The sequence below is a fragment of the Phyllopteryx taeniolatus genome, chromosome 10 (genome assembly GCF_024500385.1).
Source record: "Phyllopteryx taeniolatus isolate TA_2022b chromosome 10, UOR_Ptae_1.2, whole genome shotgun sequence".
Taxonomy (NCBI): Eukaryota; Metazoa; Chordata; class Actinopteri; order Syngnathiformes; family Syngnathidae; genus Phyllopteryx; species Phyllopteryx taeniolatus.
The window spans coordinates 29,660,694-29,679,184 of NC_084511.1; the positions used below are offsets into that span (position 1 = coordinate 29,660,694).

The window sequence follows — 18,491 nt, forward strand, 5'->3', positions numbered from 1 at the left end:
AGTTCCTTCCATCAAGAACTATTATTCTCTGGTGACTAGCGGCCAGCTGGACCGCGAACTGGTGTCCGATTACAACATTACAATCGGCGCCAGCGACGAGGGCTCTCCTCCTCTGTCCTCCCGGAAAAGTCTTCACCTGTCCGTCGCCGACGTCAACGACAACCCGCCCGCGTTCGAGCGGGAGTCCTACAGCGCCTACGTGAGCGAAAACAACAAAGCCGGCTCGGCTTTGTGTCGGGTCGGCGCTCGAGACCCCGACCGGAGACAGAACGGCACGGTGGTTTATTCTCTGTCGGCGGGCGCGCAGGTGAACGGCGCCCCGGCGTCCTCCTACGTGTCGGTGGACGGAGACACGGGGGCCGTCCGCGCCGCTTGCTCGTTGGATTACGAAGACCTGAGGAGTTTTCGAGTCCACGTGGTGGCCAGAGACAAGGGTTCTCCTCCGCTGAGCAGCAACGTGAGCGTCAGCGTGTGGATATGGGACGTGAATGACAACTCTCCTCAGATACTGTACCCCGCCCCGGAGGGCGACTCCTTCATGACCGAGCTGGTCCCCAAAGCTGCGCACGGAGGCTCCGTGGTGTCCAAAGTGATAGCGGTGGACGCCGACTCCGGACAGAACGCCCGGCTGTCCTACCATATCGTCAAGGCCACGGATCCGGGACTTTTCACCATCGGTCTCCACAGTGGCGAGATCAGGACCCGGCGGGACATTGGCCAATCTGACAGCATGAAACAGAACCTGATGGTGGCGGTGAAAGATAACGGACAGCCCCCTCTCTCCGCCACCTGCTCCGTGTATTTACTGCTTTCCGATAACTTGGCCGAGGTGCCGGAACTGAAGGACGTTTCCTACGACGAGCGGGAGAAGAATTCCAAAGTCACCTCGTATCTGCTGGTGGCGCTGGTGTCCGTGTCCACCTTCTTTCTGACCTTCATGGTGGCGGTCCTGGCTTTGAGCTTTTGTCGCAGGAGAAAGCCCAGACTGTTGTTGGACGGAGCGGTCGCCGTCCCCGGCGCGTATCTCCCTCCGAATTACGCCGATGTCGACGGCGCGGGAACCTTACGCGGCGCCTACGACTACGACGCCTACTTGACGACGGGCTCCAGGACCAGCGACTTCAACTTTGTGCGTTCTTACGACGACGACACGCTGCCCGCGAAGAGTCCCGCCGACTTCGATGAGATGTTTGGAGATGCTGAAGGTTCTCCTGAGGTATGATCATCCTTCCCATTTGACTTTGTCTAATTGATGGTTTCCCAAAAGTCTTCATCCTTGATGGTGTGTCGCTGGATTCTTACCCAGTTGTTTGTGGCTGAATGGCAGACTTCTTTCAAGATTGCTTTCTGACTTTACGTGTTGTCAATCTTCAACTCATAAGATTGATCACTTCCCCCCCATGTGGTCAGCACAAATGTTTTAATCCACCAATTTGGTTTTCTTCCCAACATGAACATGAGTGCATCGTCTGACCCCAACATACGTGTTGCATTTTGGCACGCGTACATTTCATTTCCTAGCTTTTCATGGACACGTCATACTTTTGATTTTTACACCAGTTAGTAGAATTGACATTGCTCAAAAATCCATATTTTGAGCATAATCAGTATGCAATAGTCAATTAGTATATATTGTGACAAAGTTATATCAGGTTTTATTGTCGTTGATGATTGACACATGCAGGGCTCTCACGGGAAATGTATTTGCCACAATATTCTTCACTTTAGGTTTGATATCATTCATCCAGTCTTCAATAAATTGAAAGTTCCTACAGGGCGCTCTCTAATATCAATCAGTCTTTTGTATGTCATCTGATTTTAGCATGTCGTTGGCCTCCGTTTGCTATATTGGCGTGTTACCAGTTCAAGATGTGGCGCCCTTGTGCTTGTTAGCATACGGTGCAATAGCTCAAGCTTCTTTCACAGCAACCTTCGCTATAATTTGCCCTTGTGTTCTGTTCCTCTTTTGTCCTTTCACCAATTGTTTGCACGTGACCTCAGGCTCGCCCCGACAGATCGGACGGGACAGCTTTGAGAACGTGCGTGATTTGGCCCCAAAAAGGCCAGTTTGATGCTTTGGCCTGGCCGCAAACGTGTTCGCTCGATCGCCATGTGGCGGAAGCTTTTTGCCACTGCTCCGCGCGGAAATTTAATTATGAAAAAAAAAAAAAAAAATCTTAAATGACAGCTACAGGGGTCGTCGTCTAATATTATTGGTGATAGTTAGAGAAAATGCACAAATTATCTTTTCGGTCTTAGATCTATTTCAACAGGTTTGAACATTTTGCATGGTGAGCCCTTCGTATTTCTGCTCGCAAACTTTTGTTCAAAAGATAAGTTGCAGAGAGACATTCGCTGAGTCCCTCTTGACCAACAATATTCATTCAGCCAAGCCAGAAAAGACAACAGCAGTCAATTTGTCTTTTTGTCCGTTTCGAATCCGGGGTGCAAGAAGGGGGACAAATGTGATGATGATGATGATTTGAAGGCCCCACACCTGATAGGGGCCCGAGGGGGAAAAAAACAAAACAAATATTTTCCATTTGCAGCGTTCAAGTGGCATGCAGGTCCCCAAGTGATATTTTCTCATGGGTCGCAAATCTCAGTCAGAGTTCACTTTTTGTACTTTCTGATGACTGTCGGAAAAACTGATCACTGGTGTTCGAATCTTGATTTGATTGTCCTCCTAAAAAAAACTACTTCCGTGCAGTCGTTGTTCATCTTATTTTGGATTTATTTGCTGTTCTTGCATTGCTGATCTCCGTTAACAAATTCGATGTTCTGGGGAAGTTCCTCATTTTTTTTTTAATTTTTTTTTCGAAGCGATAAATCTGCCGAGACGAATCTTCAAACGGCAATCATTTGTGGTTGTGTTATCCAATCGATATGGTCATCAGATCACAACAACCAAACCAGTATTTGAAGCAGATTTCCAGATGATTGAGTTCGGGTTGTGCGGTGTGTCAGTTTGTCAATTGACGTGAAAACATCAATGTCACGTGATGAACCTATAAAGTATTATGTTTACATCAATGCGTTCTTCGCTATTAAGAGAAATGAATTACCGTAATATTTTTCATTTTTTTGGGCTCCAGTGATAGCACCAAAAATTGTTTTATTTGGCTCGTGAATTCCAAAACTTGTTCGACAAGATAACTTTAATGCGTTGCTTCATTATCAAATTGCAACTACTGCATTTGTTACACTAAATCCTACTGGGGAAAAAAAAAACAAAAAATACCTCACACCTTTTATGAATTACTTTAACGTTAAACTCCTTGGGTGCAACACAAGTTTAGCGTGACTGTGAAGAATTTGGTTTTCAAAGCTATAACGTCTTGTTTGCACCAAACTATGCTCACGGTGGCGCAATAGACCAGCCTTGAAATTGTTGAACGCATTTTTTTTTTTCCCCCCCCCCATTTGGAGTGCACTGACGTTATGCGTACATGTTCGTGATTTTGTGCAGCACATTTTCCTCGACGGGCCGTGAGGAAGGCGTCCGCGACGGATTGGAACATGTCTTTGTTTTGCTGCCTCCTAATTCTCCTCCTCCTCGTGTTGCATTCCGCACACGGAGACGTGAGCTTTTCCCTCCCGGAGGAGATGAAAGGAGGATCGGTGATCGGGAATTTGGCCGAGGAACTCGGACTGCAGGCGAGCGCGCTGTCCAGCCGAAAAGCGCGCATCGACGCCGACGGGAGCAGAACGCGGTACTGTGAGCTGAACGCGAGGAACGGAGAGCTGCTTGTGGCCGACAGGATTGACAGAGAAGGGCTTTGTGGCGACAAGGCTTCGTGTGTCCTGAAACAAGAAGTCGTGCTGGAGAACCCACTGGAGCTCCGGCGAATCCATCTGCACATTCAAGATATAAATGATAACGCGCCGGTTTTTAATGACGACTTAATTGATTTGGAAATACGGGAGTCAGCCATGATAGGAGCTCGTTTTGTGATAGAAGAGGCGCACGATGCGGACGTGGGTCAAAATTCAGTGCAGCGGTACATCCTTCAGAAAATGATCATTTCGTTTTGGCTGTCAGTGAAAACACAATAGAGCTTGTTCTTGACAAAGAACTCGACCGTGAAGAAAAACGGGAAATGAATTTGCTCCTGAGCGCTTTCGATGGCGGCTCCCCTCAGAGGTCAGGAACCGTCGTCATCCACGTCACCGTGCTGGACGCGAATGATAACGCGCCAGTGTTCGCCAAGGCCCTTTATAAAGCCCGCCTGCCTGAAAACTCTCCTCCAGGTACAACCGTGATGCATGTTAGGGCGACTGATGCTGACCAAGGCGTCAATGGAGATGTGACGTATGACTTCGGCCATGTTACAGAAGATGTGAAGAAGATATTGAGCATTGATCGTAAAGTGGGCACAATTACTGTAACTGGCACCGTTGACTATGAATCGAGCACGTCATATGAATTACGTGTGAAAGCCAAAGACGGTTTGGGACTGACCTCCTACGCTAAAGTGATCATAGATATTACTGACGTGAATGACAACGCCCCAGTTATCACGATCAAGTCGCTGACCGATGCGGTGGCGGAGAACGTGCCGCCTGGCACCGAGGTGGGCATCGTTCACGTGCAGGACAGAGACTCTGAGCAGAACGGGCAGGTGCGCTGCTCCGTCCAACAAGACGTCCCCTTCCGCTTAGTTCCTTCCATCAAGAACTATTATTCTCTGGTGACTAGCGGCCAGCTGGACCGCGAACTGGTGTCCGATTACAACATTACAATCGGCGCCAGCGACGAGGGCTCTCCTCCTCTGTCCTCCCGGAAAAGTCTTCACCTGTCCGTCGCCGACGTCAACGACAACCCGCCCGCGTTCGAGCGAGAGTCCTACAGCGCCTACGTGAGCGAAAACAACAAAGCCGGCTCGGCTTTGTGTCGGGTCGGCGCTCGAGACCCCGACCGGAGACAGAACGGCACGGTGGTTTATTCTCTGTCGGCGGGCGCGCAGGTGAACGGCGCCCCGGCGTCCTCCTACGTGTCGGTGGACGGAGACACGGGGGCCGTCCGCGCCGCTTGCTCGTTGGATTACGAAGACCTGAGGAGTTTTCGAGTCCACGTGGTGGCCAGAGACAAGGGTTCTCCTCCGCTGAGCAGCAACGTGAGCGTCAGCGTGTGGATATGGGACGTGAATGACAACTCTCCTCAGATACTGTACCCCGCCCCGGAGGGCGACTCCTTCATGACCGAGCTGGTCCCCAAAGCTGCGCACGGAGGCTCCGTGGTGTCCAAAGTGATAGCGGTGGACGCCGACTCCGGACAGAACGCCCGGCTGTCCTATCACATCGTCAAGGCCACGGATCCGGGACTTTTCACCATCGGTCTCCACAGTGGCGAGATCAGGACCCGGCGGGACATTGGCCAATCTGACAGCATGAAACAGAACCTGATGGTGGCGGTGAAAGATAACGGACAGCCCCCTCTCTCCGCCACCTGCTCCGTGTATTTACTCCTTTCCGATAACTTGGCCGAGGTGCCGGAACTGAAGGACGTTTCTTCCGACGAGCGGGAGAAGAATTCCAAAGTCACCTCGTATCTGCTGGTGGCGCTGGTGTCCGTGTCCACCTTCTTTCTGACCTTCATGGTGGCGGTCCTGGCTGGGAGCTTTTGTCGCAGGAGAAAGCCCAGACTGTTGTTGGACGGAGCGGTCGCCGTCCCCGGCGCGTATCTCCCTCCGAATTACGCCGATGTCGACGGCGCGGGAACTTTACGCGGCGCCTACGACTACGACGCCTACTTGACGACGGGCTCCAGGACCAGCGACTTCAACTTTGTGCGTTCTTACGACGACGACACGCTGCCCGCTGACCGCACGCTCACGAAGATTCCCAGCGACTTTGATGAGATGTTTGGAGATGCCCAAGGTTCTCCTGAGGTATGATCATCCTTCCCATTTGACTTTGTCTAATTGATGGTGTCACCCGAGGTAAAAATACACGCCCACTTTTACTTTACTTGATGAGTACTGGTCGGTGCAAACGCAACACTGCTCGTCACCAAAAGAACACCAACCCCACAGTGAAACTTGGTGGCGGCAACAACATTCTTAGGAGCTGTGTTTTTTTTTAATTTCTTCCAGCTGTAACTGGGGCCTTCGTCAAGATGGAGGGAATTAAGAACAGTTCCAAATAGCAATCAGTGTTAGCACAACATTTTCAAGCTCCTGCTAGTAAGCAGAAAAAAGCTGCCAGGAAAACGCGTGTTTGATAAGCATTCCTCAACTTTCTCAGTCTTTTTGGAACGTGCTGCAGCCATCAAATTCTAACTTCATGATTATTTACTAAAAACAATCAAGTTGATCAGTTTGAACAATAAATATCTTGTCTTTTTAATTGTGTTTTCAATTAAATATAGGTCGAACGTGATTTGCAAATCATTGTCTACTGTTTTTACTTATGTTTAACACAACATCCCGACTTCATTGGAATTGGGGTTGTATAAAAGGGTCTGAACAGTTGTGCAACCACATTGCGGTGGCTTCTTTTTACTTCCCATTGTGAAAAAAGAATTTTTTATTATTATTTTTTTTAATCAAATGATTTTTCAAGGTTATAGGTCACATTAATGGTGTAAAAAGTTTTTAAATGATTGAACTTGGTCTCATTTTTATACGATTCAAACCTGGCATTTGAATAGGGGTGTGTAGACTTTTGTATATCCACTGTGTGTGTGTGTAATGACAGGACACGTAATGCCTTTAACCATTATTGTCATTATACATATTATATTTTACATTTGCGTAAAATGTTGTGGTGGCAAATGCAGTGCAGATAGATATTATATATTAAAAAAAAAAAAAAAGACATGCATACATGTGCTTAATGGACGATGGATGGATTCACTCATTCACTTTCGTCACCAGCTGTGATGATAGGCTTGGAAATGGAACATTTGATCATGTAATCATGTTTGATTCACCCCATTATATCCGGCATTTGAATGACGTTCTCCTGCATTTTTCTTTTTCTTTGACTTCATTTGATTGGTTTTAGAAAATTCTCTCTCACCTTCTAGACAGAGGAGACTCACCTTTCTGCTGAGGGCTTTTTTGACCTTAAAGTCCTCTCTGTGGCGCAATCATAGCGCAGTTTGCCTTGTAATTATCGCCGCGGCCTCGTGGCGACGCTCTTCCGATATTTGAGTCGCCCGATGGCTTGTTCTGCTCTAACTGTGTCAGAGAAACTGGAGCATTGGGTGAGAGCCGAAGGGTGCGTGCGCTTGTGTATGTATGCGCGTGTGCGTGTGATGGAGGCAGAGGGGAAAAAAAGAAAAAAAAGTCGCGTGGGTGTTTGGAGAGGGAGAGGGAGGGAGAGAGAGAGAGAGAGAGAGAGAGATGAAATGGGAATAGAGGAATCCAAGCTGACAGCTTCCCTGATAGAGCATGAGTAACTCGGCTCGAGAAGCAGGCAAGCGTTGGATTGCAGCAGAATTTTCACTTCGACGTTTTCAAGAGCATGTTTAGGATTTAGCTCGGTTTTTTTCGACGGCTTGTGAGCATCCGAGACGATCTCTAAAAATGCACCGGAGAATCAACTTGGAACATTGGAGGGAATTCTTCTTTTTCTGCCTGATCTTGTCCGCGTCGTCCGGAGAGGTCCGTTACGTCCTCCCCGAGGAGATGCAGCCGGGTTCTGTCATCGGGAACGTCGCACGGGATCTGGGTCTGGAAATGGGGGAGCTGGGTTCTCGTCGTGCCCGCGTCGTCGCGGACGGAAGCAGCCAGCTGTGCGAGCTGGACCTGTCGTCAGGCGATCTTTTGATCCGCCAGCGGATCGACCGAGAGGAGCTCTGCGCGCAAGGCAGCGTGTGTACCGTCCAGAATCAGCTTTTACTTCAGGACCCCCTTCAAGCCTTCGCTCTGCTTTTAGACATTGCAGACATTAACGACAATACTCCAGCGTTCGCCGCAGAGGAGATCAACCTCGATTTGGTCGAGTCCACAGTTCTCGGGAGACGTTTTCCGCTGGAGAGTGCGCATGACCCTGATCTGGGCACGAACTCCGTCAGCGAATACAAATTGAGCCCGAATGACCATTTTGCCCTGGAAATGAGTGCCCAAATAAACGGGAATGCGTATCCGGAGCTTGTTCTTAAAAAGGCGCTGGACCGAGAGGCGCGAGCCGAACACGTGCTGAAAATCAACGGCATTGACAAGGGAAGTCCAGCCAGAACCGGGACCGCTTCTATCCGCATCCGTGTTTTGGACGCCAACGATAATGTGCCAGTTTTCAGTCAACGGGTTTACAGAGCGTCTGTTCCGGAAAACTCCGTCACGGGGACTTTGATAGCCCAACTGAATGCCACGGACTTGGATGACAGTCTGTATGGAGCGATAACATACTCCTTCAGTCACCTGACAGACAAGACCAGAGGAGTTTTTCACATCGACCCGCTGAGCGGTGAAGTTCGCGTGGCGGGCGTCCTGGACTACGAGGAGGCCAGTGCTCACGAGCTGGACGTCCAAGCCAAAGACGGAGGCGGCCAGGCCTCCCACTGCAAACTTCTCATCGACGTCATCGACGTCAACGACAACAAACCCGTGATTGAGATCAAGTCAGCGTCGGCCGACATGCCGGAAGACTCCACGGCGGGAACAATGGTGGCGCTCATCAATATTTATGACATGGACACTGGAAATAGCGGACACGTCACGTGCTCGGTTCCCGACAATGTCCCGTTTCAAATAGTATCGGGAGTGAAAAATTATTATATGTTGGTGACAGCCGGGACGCTCGACCGAGAGGTTCAATCGGCGTATAACATTTCTGTTACCGCCACCGACTCGGGCTCTCCCCCGCTCGAGAGCGTCAAAGTTTTATCAATCGTGGTTCGTGACGTAAACGACAACGCCCCGATTTTTACGCAGAGCCGGTACACCGCCACCGTCTTGGAAAATCAACCTGTCGGCACGTTTGTTATGAAACTGATAGCGCAAGACGCGGACGACGGTTCCAATGCGAAATTAATGTACCAACTCTCAAAAGAAACCAATTCAGATGTTTCCTCTTTCCTTACCATCAACACGGAAACGGGAGAGCTTTTCACGTCGCGGCTCTTCGATTACGAGCAGTCGGTTTACTTCCAAATCACGGTGGAGGCGAGAGATGGGGGCGACCCCCAGCTCGCCACCAGCTGCACCGTCAACGTTTTTATCCAAGACCAAAACGACAACGCGCCGGTGGTTCTGTATCCTGCGCAAGCCTTCGTTGCCGAGGACGTGGTGCCCCTCGAAGCGCCGAGAGGCTACCTGGTGACCAAGGTGGTGGCGGTAGACGGCGACTCGGGCCACAACGCCTGGTTGTCTTACAGAATCATCAAAGAAACCCAGCCCAATCTGTTTACGGTGGGCTTGCACACAGGCGAGATTCGAACCTCGCGAGCCTTCGTGGAGCTCGATGAACGGAAGCAAACGATTGTTATCGCGGTAACCGATAACGGGCCGGGTGCCCTGTCTGCCACCGCGACAGTTAGTATCGCCATTGGCGAGGGCTTGCCCGTTCTGCAAGAACTCTTCGAGGTGGCCGATGAACCGCAGGGCAACGATAACTTGAGGCTCTACTTGATTGTCGCCCTGTTCGCGGTTTCTTTTCTCTTAATTCTTTTAATCGCCGGAGTGTTTTATTTTAAGCTTTGTCGCCGTAGTTACGTGTACCGCTCCACCGCCGCCGGTCTCCCCGTTTTCCCCACGACATACTACCCACCGAGTTTCACAGATTTCAGTGGCTGTGGGACATTGCTGCAGGATGATCGGTACGATCCCTTTCTGACCACCGGCTCGTGGCGAGGCGACTTTCGCTTCGGCTCGAACACGGACACGGACACGCTCAAGAAAAGGAGCGCGGCTTATCAAAAGAGCACGCTTCGGCGCACCAGTGCAGACAGATCTACCTTAAAGGTTCGGGCCGGCCCCTCACATCCTTGTTATGTGGTCACTTGAAAAGTGGCTGCAAGGATTGCACATGTAGTACATGTCAAAAGTTGACACACCCCGGTTCCAATGCTCGATTTTTGTGATTTTTAAACCATTTCTAAACTTTCTAAACTACCATTTATGTGACCAATAACCAAGACAACTCAATTGAATCAAGAACATTACATCGTTTCGAGAGGGAAGTAAAAATAAATGACTAAAATGATGTGCTTGCAAAAGTGTGCACACCCTCCTATACTGGGTTTCGGCTGTGTTTATAGTTAAAATGTATGTTAAATGGGAGTCACGAATTAAAGTAACCTCAAATCAAGTTCAGGTGTTCGAGTAGGCTTTTTCTAACATTTGTTTTGCTTTCGAGCAGAAGCCTCTGAAGGGTTTGTGCCGACACGGACTGCTCTTTGGAACTGTTCATAATTCCCTCCACCTTGACGAAGGCCCCAGTTCCACTTTCAGAAAAGTAACCTCAAAGCTTGATGCTTTCACCTCCATGCTTGGTGGGCTTTTGGTGATTTTGTGGTTGTGTTAGAGCTAAGCCAACCTTTTGTAATTATGGCCACAAGCTTCAAACTTGGAATCATTGGGCCAGAACACATTTTCCCACACGTGTTTGGGAGATTTTGTCATCACAGTCTGATGAAATCAAGGTTGAATTTTTTTTGAGCCGTCGTTCCAAAAGGTATATTTGGCGCAAACACAACACTGCTCATCACCAAAAGAACAACATACCTGCAGTGAAGCTTGGTGGTGGTGGCAGTATCCTTCTTTGGGGCGTCTGGAACTGGGGCCTTAGTCACGGTGAAGGGAATTGTGAACAGTTCCAAATCGTCGTCAGTGTTAGCACAAAACCTCCAAGCTTCTGCTCGAAAGCACACACACACACACACAAAAAAAGTCAGGAAAAGCCTACTTGAGCAACTAAACCTTATTTGGGGTTAATCAGAGTTACTTGTGTGTGACAGGTGTGTTCTGTCTCACATTTAACATCAGTTTGAATTTGATTGGTTCATTCTGAACACAGGCCCGCCGTCGCCAATTGTAAGAGGGTGTGCACACTTGTGCAATCACATCGCAGATGTTTGTTTTGACTTCCTCTCTCTAAATTTAGATTAAAAAAAACAGTTTCATTTGAGTTGTACAGGCTATCGACCACATTAATGGTTGATCGATTGCAAATGGTTTACTTTATCTTGGTGTTTTTTTTTTTTTTAATTATTATTACAAAAAATGGCATTTGAACGGGGGTGTGTAGACTTTTTATTTCCACCGCATAAGGAAAAGAAAATCCAAAACGTGTTGAGCTCAAAATAATGACTTGGCTATATTTTGCCGGCGAGTGTAGTTTGTGATCACCAAACTGTAAACATTTCAATCAATAACATGGGCGTCATAAAATATTTTTAACCTGTGAAATTTCGTTCTTTATCTATGCATGGCATTATACACCTTGAAAATAATTTTGTGAAACAATCAAGTGAAATAGTGCCAAATTAGCACAAGAACTGATCTTAATTGCTTTGTTTTGCGTTTGTTAATGCACCCATACTCCTGTACTATTAATACTGTAATTACTTTTTCTTGTAATAGACTTTGTTGTTATTGCATTGCTTTAAGGCACTGAGATGATCTCCGTGCCACAATATTTTCTCTCGCATGTTGTATGCCCTCCATTTCTACTTTTCTGTCATTTATTATGATGAAATATCTCGTGAGTGTCATGTGACCGCCAGACTAGCAACACCTGCAAAACATTCCTCGAACAGCACGACACACTTTGTGATTTCAGATTTAGCAGAGTCCTGGTGTGCTTATTTTTTCCCCTCCTTTTTAAAATAGAAACCATGACAATACTTATTTTCTTTTCCTTTTTGAAATGATATTTTTACAGCATGTTTTGGTCTTTTTGCTTCCGCTTTGTCTTGATCACACAGGTCGATGCTGTTACCTCTTTAATCTGCAACTGAATAAATTATGAAATTGGGATTTTGTTCACAAAAAAAAAAACCCAACTTTTTATTTGTCTGTGACTCTTTTCCATCAGGTACAATAAGGCACCATTTCCAGACGTGCAGCCACAACTATTAGAATGCCACTTGTACTAATTCATCATGGCGAACATTCAGTGTCATGTCAATGGTGTTCATGTTGACTAAAGTCTGCGCAGCGATGAGATATGTTCTCATGCGTATTCATGTTGTTGCTCGCACATGTGCTCCGATTTCTTTGGAGAGAAAAAAAAAAAAAAAAAAAAAGCAACTTGTTTGTAAACTCTCTGGATCCCAATCCTAAACTAGTACAAACAAGATGGCGGTCATTTAAGTTGTCGACCAGCTGGAAAGATGTGAGGAATGAGAAAATGGTTTGTTTTCACGAGGATTCATAAATGTATAGTCGTGAGACAATATTTTTGGGCGGGAGTGTAGCAGCAGGACTCACCGTTCCTGTGAAAACAGTACTTTTTAAACTAAATGTCATCATTGGGCTTGAGACTAACTTTTTCCCCTCTCTCTTTTCTTTCGGTGTCCCTCCCGTCAATGAAACTTGAAACCATGTGGACCCGCAGGTAAGCTCACTTTCAATGATTTCAGCTCCCACGTGCGCCCTACACCCATCTGTCACAAACAAATCACAGCAGGATGATTCTCATCCAGCGCAGCGAGTCGCCGAAACACAGTCGATATGATAGACCAGCTGACCCGGAATGTGTTCCCATCTGTGCAGCCTCTCTTCACTGAACGTTCCGTGCCGACAAACGTGTTTGCCACTCATGTCATCCTGACCAGAATCTCTGCGACACAAAGCTTACTGTACATACTGTACGTCACCCTGTGCAGTCACGTAACTTATGCAGGAAAAAAAAAAAACGTCCTCCTATTGGGAAGAAATGTTTCCAGTGGAGGCTACATGAATATTAATAACTCTGCCTGCTGTTGCTGTGCAGACTCGGCCTTAATAATGCACCATCATGATGTGCACGAGGCTTCAGCAGCGTGTGCGCGCGCACACAAACACACACACACACACACACACACAACGCCGGGCATTTGTGGCGCCATCATGACTGCCTTTGCTGGCTTCATGTTGCAAATAATGAATTTATTAATATTGATGAGAGATTACTCGGGGGACATTTTTGGGTGTATCGCTGCATGTGAATTCCACTCAATGTAGGCCACCGCTCGTTGATCCGCCATCTTGCTATCGATCGATCGATCTCTCGAACTATCCAACTATCGATCTGTCATGGAAGTGTAGTAGATTTGCACAATGTTCATGTTCCCCCCCCCCCCCCCCCTTTTTTTTTAATGTTCCGACTGTATTGTCACATTGCAGCGGTGCTTCACGTGTGTTTCAGCTTGATCTCAGTTGGCGGTGCTGTTGCCTCAATTTTGAACGTGCCCACACAAATCCGTCAGCCATCATTGAAGGCAAATAATTGCAGGGCACTTTTGACAATTTCGCTGCGTTTGACCGACGGCAAACGGTGACGTCACTTTGACTGTGTGTGAATCTCGAGACAAAAAGTGAACTGCGAGTATTTGGGTTTCTATTTCTCTGTCCATGGTGCTGAAGTACAGCTAAGGCCATGGAAGGCGATGTAATTGTTGCCGTGCACTCTCTATCGCTCTCAACAATATGATTATATTCATGATTATATGTACAACGGCTACTTTCATAACTAATCGTGCAATTTTGTTGAGGGCTATTTGAGGGACTGTTTGTGCGAAATAGGACTTTTGACAAATATAGAAAGTGGTGCATTGGATTACTTTTTTTCACACGGTCGTCTCATCGGACAAAGTAGCTGCAGAGGGATTGCTTTTAATTTGAAGCTTTTATTCGAAGTGGGCAGTTTGGCATATCGGCCTCTAAGGGGCGCTGTTACATGGTAAATGGATGTGTTGGCGCTGTGTGATGCAGTGCAGCTCCCTCCTCTGTCGCTGCCATTTGGCACCAGAGAGCTTCGCGTGAACGACGTACAATCGTTGAGCTCAAATAACGCCGATCTGATTGCGCCTGGTTTGTTTTTGCCCGGTTCACCTCATCAGTATTTTTTAAATGGAGTCGAAAGATAATAATCTGAGCGGGGGAGGAATGCGATGGCGACGCGCGGCCGGCCTCTTTGTCTTTTGGTGTTTTTTTCTCCACGCGAGCGAGGCCCAAATCCGCTACTCAATCCCCGAGGAGATGAAAAAAGGCTCGCTCGTCGGAAATGTGGCCCAAGATCTCGGTTTGGATCTGAAAAGACTCCGTTCTGGGCGGGCCCGCATCGTGACCGGGGAGAACGTCCAGTACGCCGAGCTGAGGGCGGACAAAGGGCTCCTGGTTGTCCATGAGAGGATAGATCGAGAACAGCTGTGTGGAGACGTGACGCCGTGCAGCTTCACCTTCGAGATTTTGTTGGAAAACCCCATGGAATTGCACCCGGTCACCATCGAAGTGTTGGACGTCAACGACAACGCGCCCACTTTTAAAAATCATTATTTGCAATTTGAAATTACTGAGTCTGCTGCACTTGGCTCCCGTTTCGTTCTGGATAACGCACACGATGCTGACGTGGATGCAAACGGCGTGCAGAGTTACATTTTAACACCGAGTGATCATTTTCTTTTGAAGCAACACGTCAATCCTGGAGGCAGAAAATATGCAGAAATGGTCCTGCAGAAAGCCTTAGACAGAGAACAGCAGCCGCGACTTTCCCTTAAATTAGTGGCTGTGGACGGTGGGAATCCACAGAGGTCAGGTACAGTAAATATTGAAATTAACATTTTAGATGCAAATGATAATGTTCCTGTCTTCAATCAATCTTTGTATAAAGCTAAATTGATTGAAAATTCCCCAAAGGACACTCACGTTCTGACTGTGAATGCCACTGATGCTGATAGCGGTTCAAATGGAAAAGTAACATACTCCTTTTCGAAATCAAATGCTGAAATCGCAGATTTGTTTCACATAGATGAGATGACAGGTTGCATATCTGTCATAAAAGAAATCGATTATGAAAAAGACAAAACAATAGAGTTCATGGTTGAAGCTAAAGATCAAGGAGGATTAACAGACTCCACCAAAGTGGAAATCGAAGTCCTGGATTTGAATGATAATGTCCCCGTCCTCAACGTGATGTCCTTCACGAGTCCGGTTTCGGAAGACTCCCCGGCTGGTACCACGATCGGTATCATGAACGTGAAAGACCAGGATTCTGGCGAAAACGGTCACGTGAGGTGCGCCATCGAAGGCCGCGTTCCATTTCGCATGAAATCCAACGTGCGCAATTATTTTGCCTTGGTGACCGATGCCGATTTGGATCGCGAAAGCGTGTCCGAATATAACATCACAGTCGTCGCGTCGGACGCCGGCTCGCCTCCCCTCTCCGCCGAGAGAACTTTTCATTTGAAAGTTTCCGACGTGAACGACAACGCTCCTGTGTTTGCCGTCAGCTTTTATCGTGCCAACCTCGCCGAAAACAACTCGCCGGGTGTTTCCGTGCTGAGAGTGAGTGCCAAAGACCCAGATGAAAACCAGAACGCTCGTGTCTCTTACATGTTGGAGCAGGGCGAGATCGGGGGAACTCCGATTGCCTCGTTTGTGTCCGTGAACGCCCAAAGCGGAGTCGTCAGCGCCGTGCGCTCCTTCGACTACGAGCGGATGAAGCGGCTGGACTTTGCGGTGCGAGCGCAGGACGGAGGCTCCCCTCCTCTCTGTAGCAACGTGAGCGTGGGCGTCCTGATCCGGGACCAGAACGACAACGCCCCTCAGGTCCTGTACCCGGTCCAGCCGCACGCCGAAATGGTGCCTCGTTCGGCAGACGCGGGCTATCTGGTGACTAAAGTGGTGGCCGTGGATGTGGACTCTGGACAGAACGCCTGGCTCTCCTATAAAGTGCAGCACAAATTTGGGGGCGCAGACAGGGGGGCGCTGTTTGAAGTGGGCCTCCACAATGGAGAAATGCGAACTGTCCGCCAAGTGACTGATAAAGATGCTGTCAAACAAAGACTGACTGTCGTAGTGGAGGACAACGGGCAGCCCTCTCGTTCGGCTACGGTCGCGGTCAACGTGGCGCTGGCGGACGGCTTCCCCGAAGTGCTGAGGTCGGAGTTCGCCGACGACTTTAGCGAGGACTACGACGACCGGCTGACTTTTTACTTAGTCTCGGCTTTGGCCGCGGTCTCCTTCCTCTTCGTCGCCTGCTTGCTGCTTATCGTGTCGCTCAAAGTGTACAGGTGGAGACGGTCTCGCGTCCTGTACCGCTCCGACCTCCCCGTCATTCCGTATTATCCGCCGCGCTACTGCGACACGTTGGGGACGGCGGGGACGCTCCCGCACGTTTACAATTACGAGGCGTGCGCCGCCGCCAAGAGTCACGTGACGAACACGCAAGCCGTGAGTCAAAGTTTAGTGAGTGTGGACGGAGCGGACGCTGACGTGCCGCATGGCGGCGAGCAGACGTCGGGGAGCTGCTCTCTGATGTCGACTTTGGTGAGTCAAATCAGAACACTTGTTTCAATATATGTTTGTTTTCAGAGTTTATATCATGGAGAAGCCTTGTTCTTATATTGATACATATTTTAAAGTCATTACATTTCATTTGCAGTCGTGTGTTCAGAACCTGAAAGCCATGCTTGATTAAAAGTACACAGAAATAGGGCATCTTCCAGTCGGAATGGGGAGAGGGTGATTTGGTGGTGGAACCTCAAAGTCCAGGAAATCATTCAAGGAATGAGGTTAGCTGAGAAGAAGTGGAACACTGAGAGTACTGAAGAGAGGAGAAAGGAATACATTGAGATGCGATGTTGGGCAAAGGCCAAACGAGGCATATGATGACATGTATGCCAGGTTGGACACTAAAGAAGGAGAAAAAGATCTATACAGGTTGGCCAGACTGAGGGAGAGAGATGGGAAGGATGTGCAGCAGGTTAGGGTGATTAAGGATAGAGATGAAAATGTGTTGACTGGTGCCAGTAGTGTGCTGGGCAGATGGAAAAAATACTTCGAGGAGTTGATGAATGAGGAAAATGAGAGAGAAGGGAGAGTAGAAAAGGCAAGTGTGGTGGACCAGGAAGTGGCAATGATGAGTAAGGGGGAAGTTAGAAAGGCATCAAAGACGATGAAAAATGGAAAGGCGGTTGGTCCTGATGACATTCCTGTGGAGTTTTTGACCAGCTTGTTCAACAGATTTATAGCGGGTCTGAAGATGCCTGAGGAATGCGAGCAACAGTATGGTTTCATACCTAGAAACAGTAGCACAGATGAATAATTTGCCTTGAGGTTGTTGATGGAAAAGTACAGCCAATGTCAGAAGGAGCTACATTGTGTCTTTGTGGATCGAGAGAAAGTCTATGACAGAGTACCCAGAGAGGAACTGTGGTACTCCATGCGGAAGTCTGGAGTGGCAGGGAAGTATGTTAGAATAATACAGGACATGTATGAGAGCAGCATGACAGTGGTGAGGTGTGACAGAGGAGTTGAAGGTGGAGGTGGGAGTGCATCAGGGATTAGCCCCGAGCCCCTTCCTGTTTGCAGTGGTAATGGATAGGCTGACAAATGATGTTAGACTGGAATCCCCGTGGACCATGATGTTCGCAGATGACGTCGAGATCTGCAGTGAAAGCAGGGAGCAGGTGGAGGAACCGTTAGGGAAGTGGATATCAATCCATCCTTTTAATTGTCCTTTTTTTTGCAGCGTACAGACTTATTACATATGAAATATTTTATCAAGGTTTGTTTACTTGGATAATCATGGTTTTCTAGCCATGATTATGAACTCAAATGAAAAGTAAAGAACTTTTGGTAACAATTCAAATGTGTTGGGCTGGATGTTCATTGTCGTTGTCCATGGTGCTGGAATTGCTTGGAGCTGACAATTCAGACATACAAATGAAGTTGGAGCGGCGATTCAACCTCGTTCGTTCTTTTTGACTGCGTTTTCGATTCGCTGAAATCAATTTCCAAAGTAGTTATGTATGAACCTTATTTTCGTGGCTGTATTGTTGTTTAAAGTTTAGGTTTAATATCTGTGTCATCATTCTCAACAATTGTTGAAGCAATACCTTCTGTTGATTTTTGAAAATAGGCTGGATTCAATATTGAATACATTCTTTCCAAACAAAATAAATATATATCTGTTAAGTATGTATTAATCTCTTTTTTAAATTCAACTTTAAACTTTTAAAATTAAATTGCAAAAGAAAACTATTTAATTATTTTAACAACACCTTGAGATCAATATTTTTGTCCAGCATTTTTTTTCATATTATAATGTCATATTGATAAAATAGTAAATGCAAACAACCCGATTCCAAAAGCGTTAAGTACAACATCCAATTGTCCAGTCTTGCTATTTTGTTATTTTGTGGCCCCAGATTATTAAAAATAAACAAATTTAAAAAAGCAGTTTCCGTTGGCAATCACATGGAGGTGCACTACCGCCAAAATGCTCTGAGCGCCGCTCGTGCTACGTCATTGAATTCGAAGGAAACTCGTCCGTGCAGCAGTCCTCCTCTCGGACTCCTTTTCGAGCTTCGCAGACGAGAAAGACGACGCTCTGCT

The 18,491-nt window shown here is 47.6% G+C and overlaps 3 protein-coding genes and 1 pseudogene across 9 annotated transcripts in view; all 4 read left to right on the forward strand.

Moving 5' to 3' along the window:
* Positions 1-18,491, forward strand: part of LOC133485289 (protocadherin gamma-C5-like) — a 294,682-nt gene that overhangs the window by 54,320 nt on the left and 221,871 nt on the right. The window contains exon 2 of one of the 7 annotated variants that reach the window (XM_061788776.1): positions 12,508-13,223. The exons of the other annotated variants lie outside the window; for them this stretch is intronic. Coding sequence (XP_061644760.1) covers positions 12,508-12,627 — 120 coding nt within the window. The 3' untranslated portion in view covers positions 12,628-13,223. Of the gene's footprint in view, positions 1-12,507; positions 13,224-18,491 lie in introns of those variants that run through there. 7 annotated transcript variants of the gene reach the window in all.
* LOC133485308 (protocadherin gamma-A4-like) lies at positions 3,426-5,897 on the forward strand (annotated as a pseudogene).
* LOC133485307 (protocadherin gamma-A2) lies at positions 7,052-11,957 on the forward strand. Its single transcript, XM_061788798.1, has one exon. The coding sequence runs from the start codon at positions 7,533-7,535 to the stop codon at positions 9,951-9,953; it is 2,421 nt and encodes an 806-aa protein (XP_061644782.1). The 5' UTR covers positions 7,052-7,532; the 3' UTR covers positions 9,954-11,957.
* On the forward strand, positions 13,306-18,157 carry LOC133485297 (protocadherin beta-15-like). The gene has a single exon (XM_061788789.1). It carries the CDS (start codon positions 14,004-14,006, stop codon positions 16,500-16,502), a length of 2,499 nt encoding a protein of 832 aa, XP_061644773.1. The 5' UTR covers positions 13,306-14,003; the 3' UTR covers positions 16,503-18,157.

What these genes read in the sequence shown, in the direction of transcription:
- LOC133485307 (XM_061788798.1), top strand. Translation starts at nt 7,533, where the DNA reads ATGCACCGGAGAATCAACTTGGAACATTGGAGGGAATTCTTCTTTTTC.
- LOC133485297 (XM_061788789.1), top strand. Translation starts at nt 14,004, where the DNA reads ATGGAGTCGAAAGATAATAATCTGAGCGGGGGAGGAATGCGATGGCGA.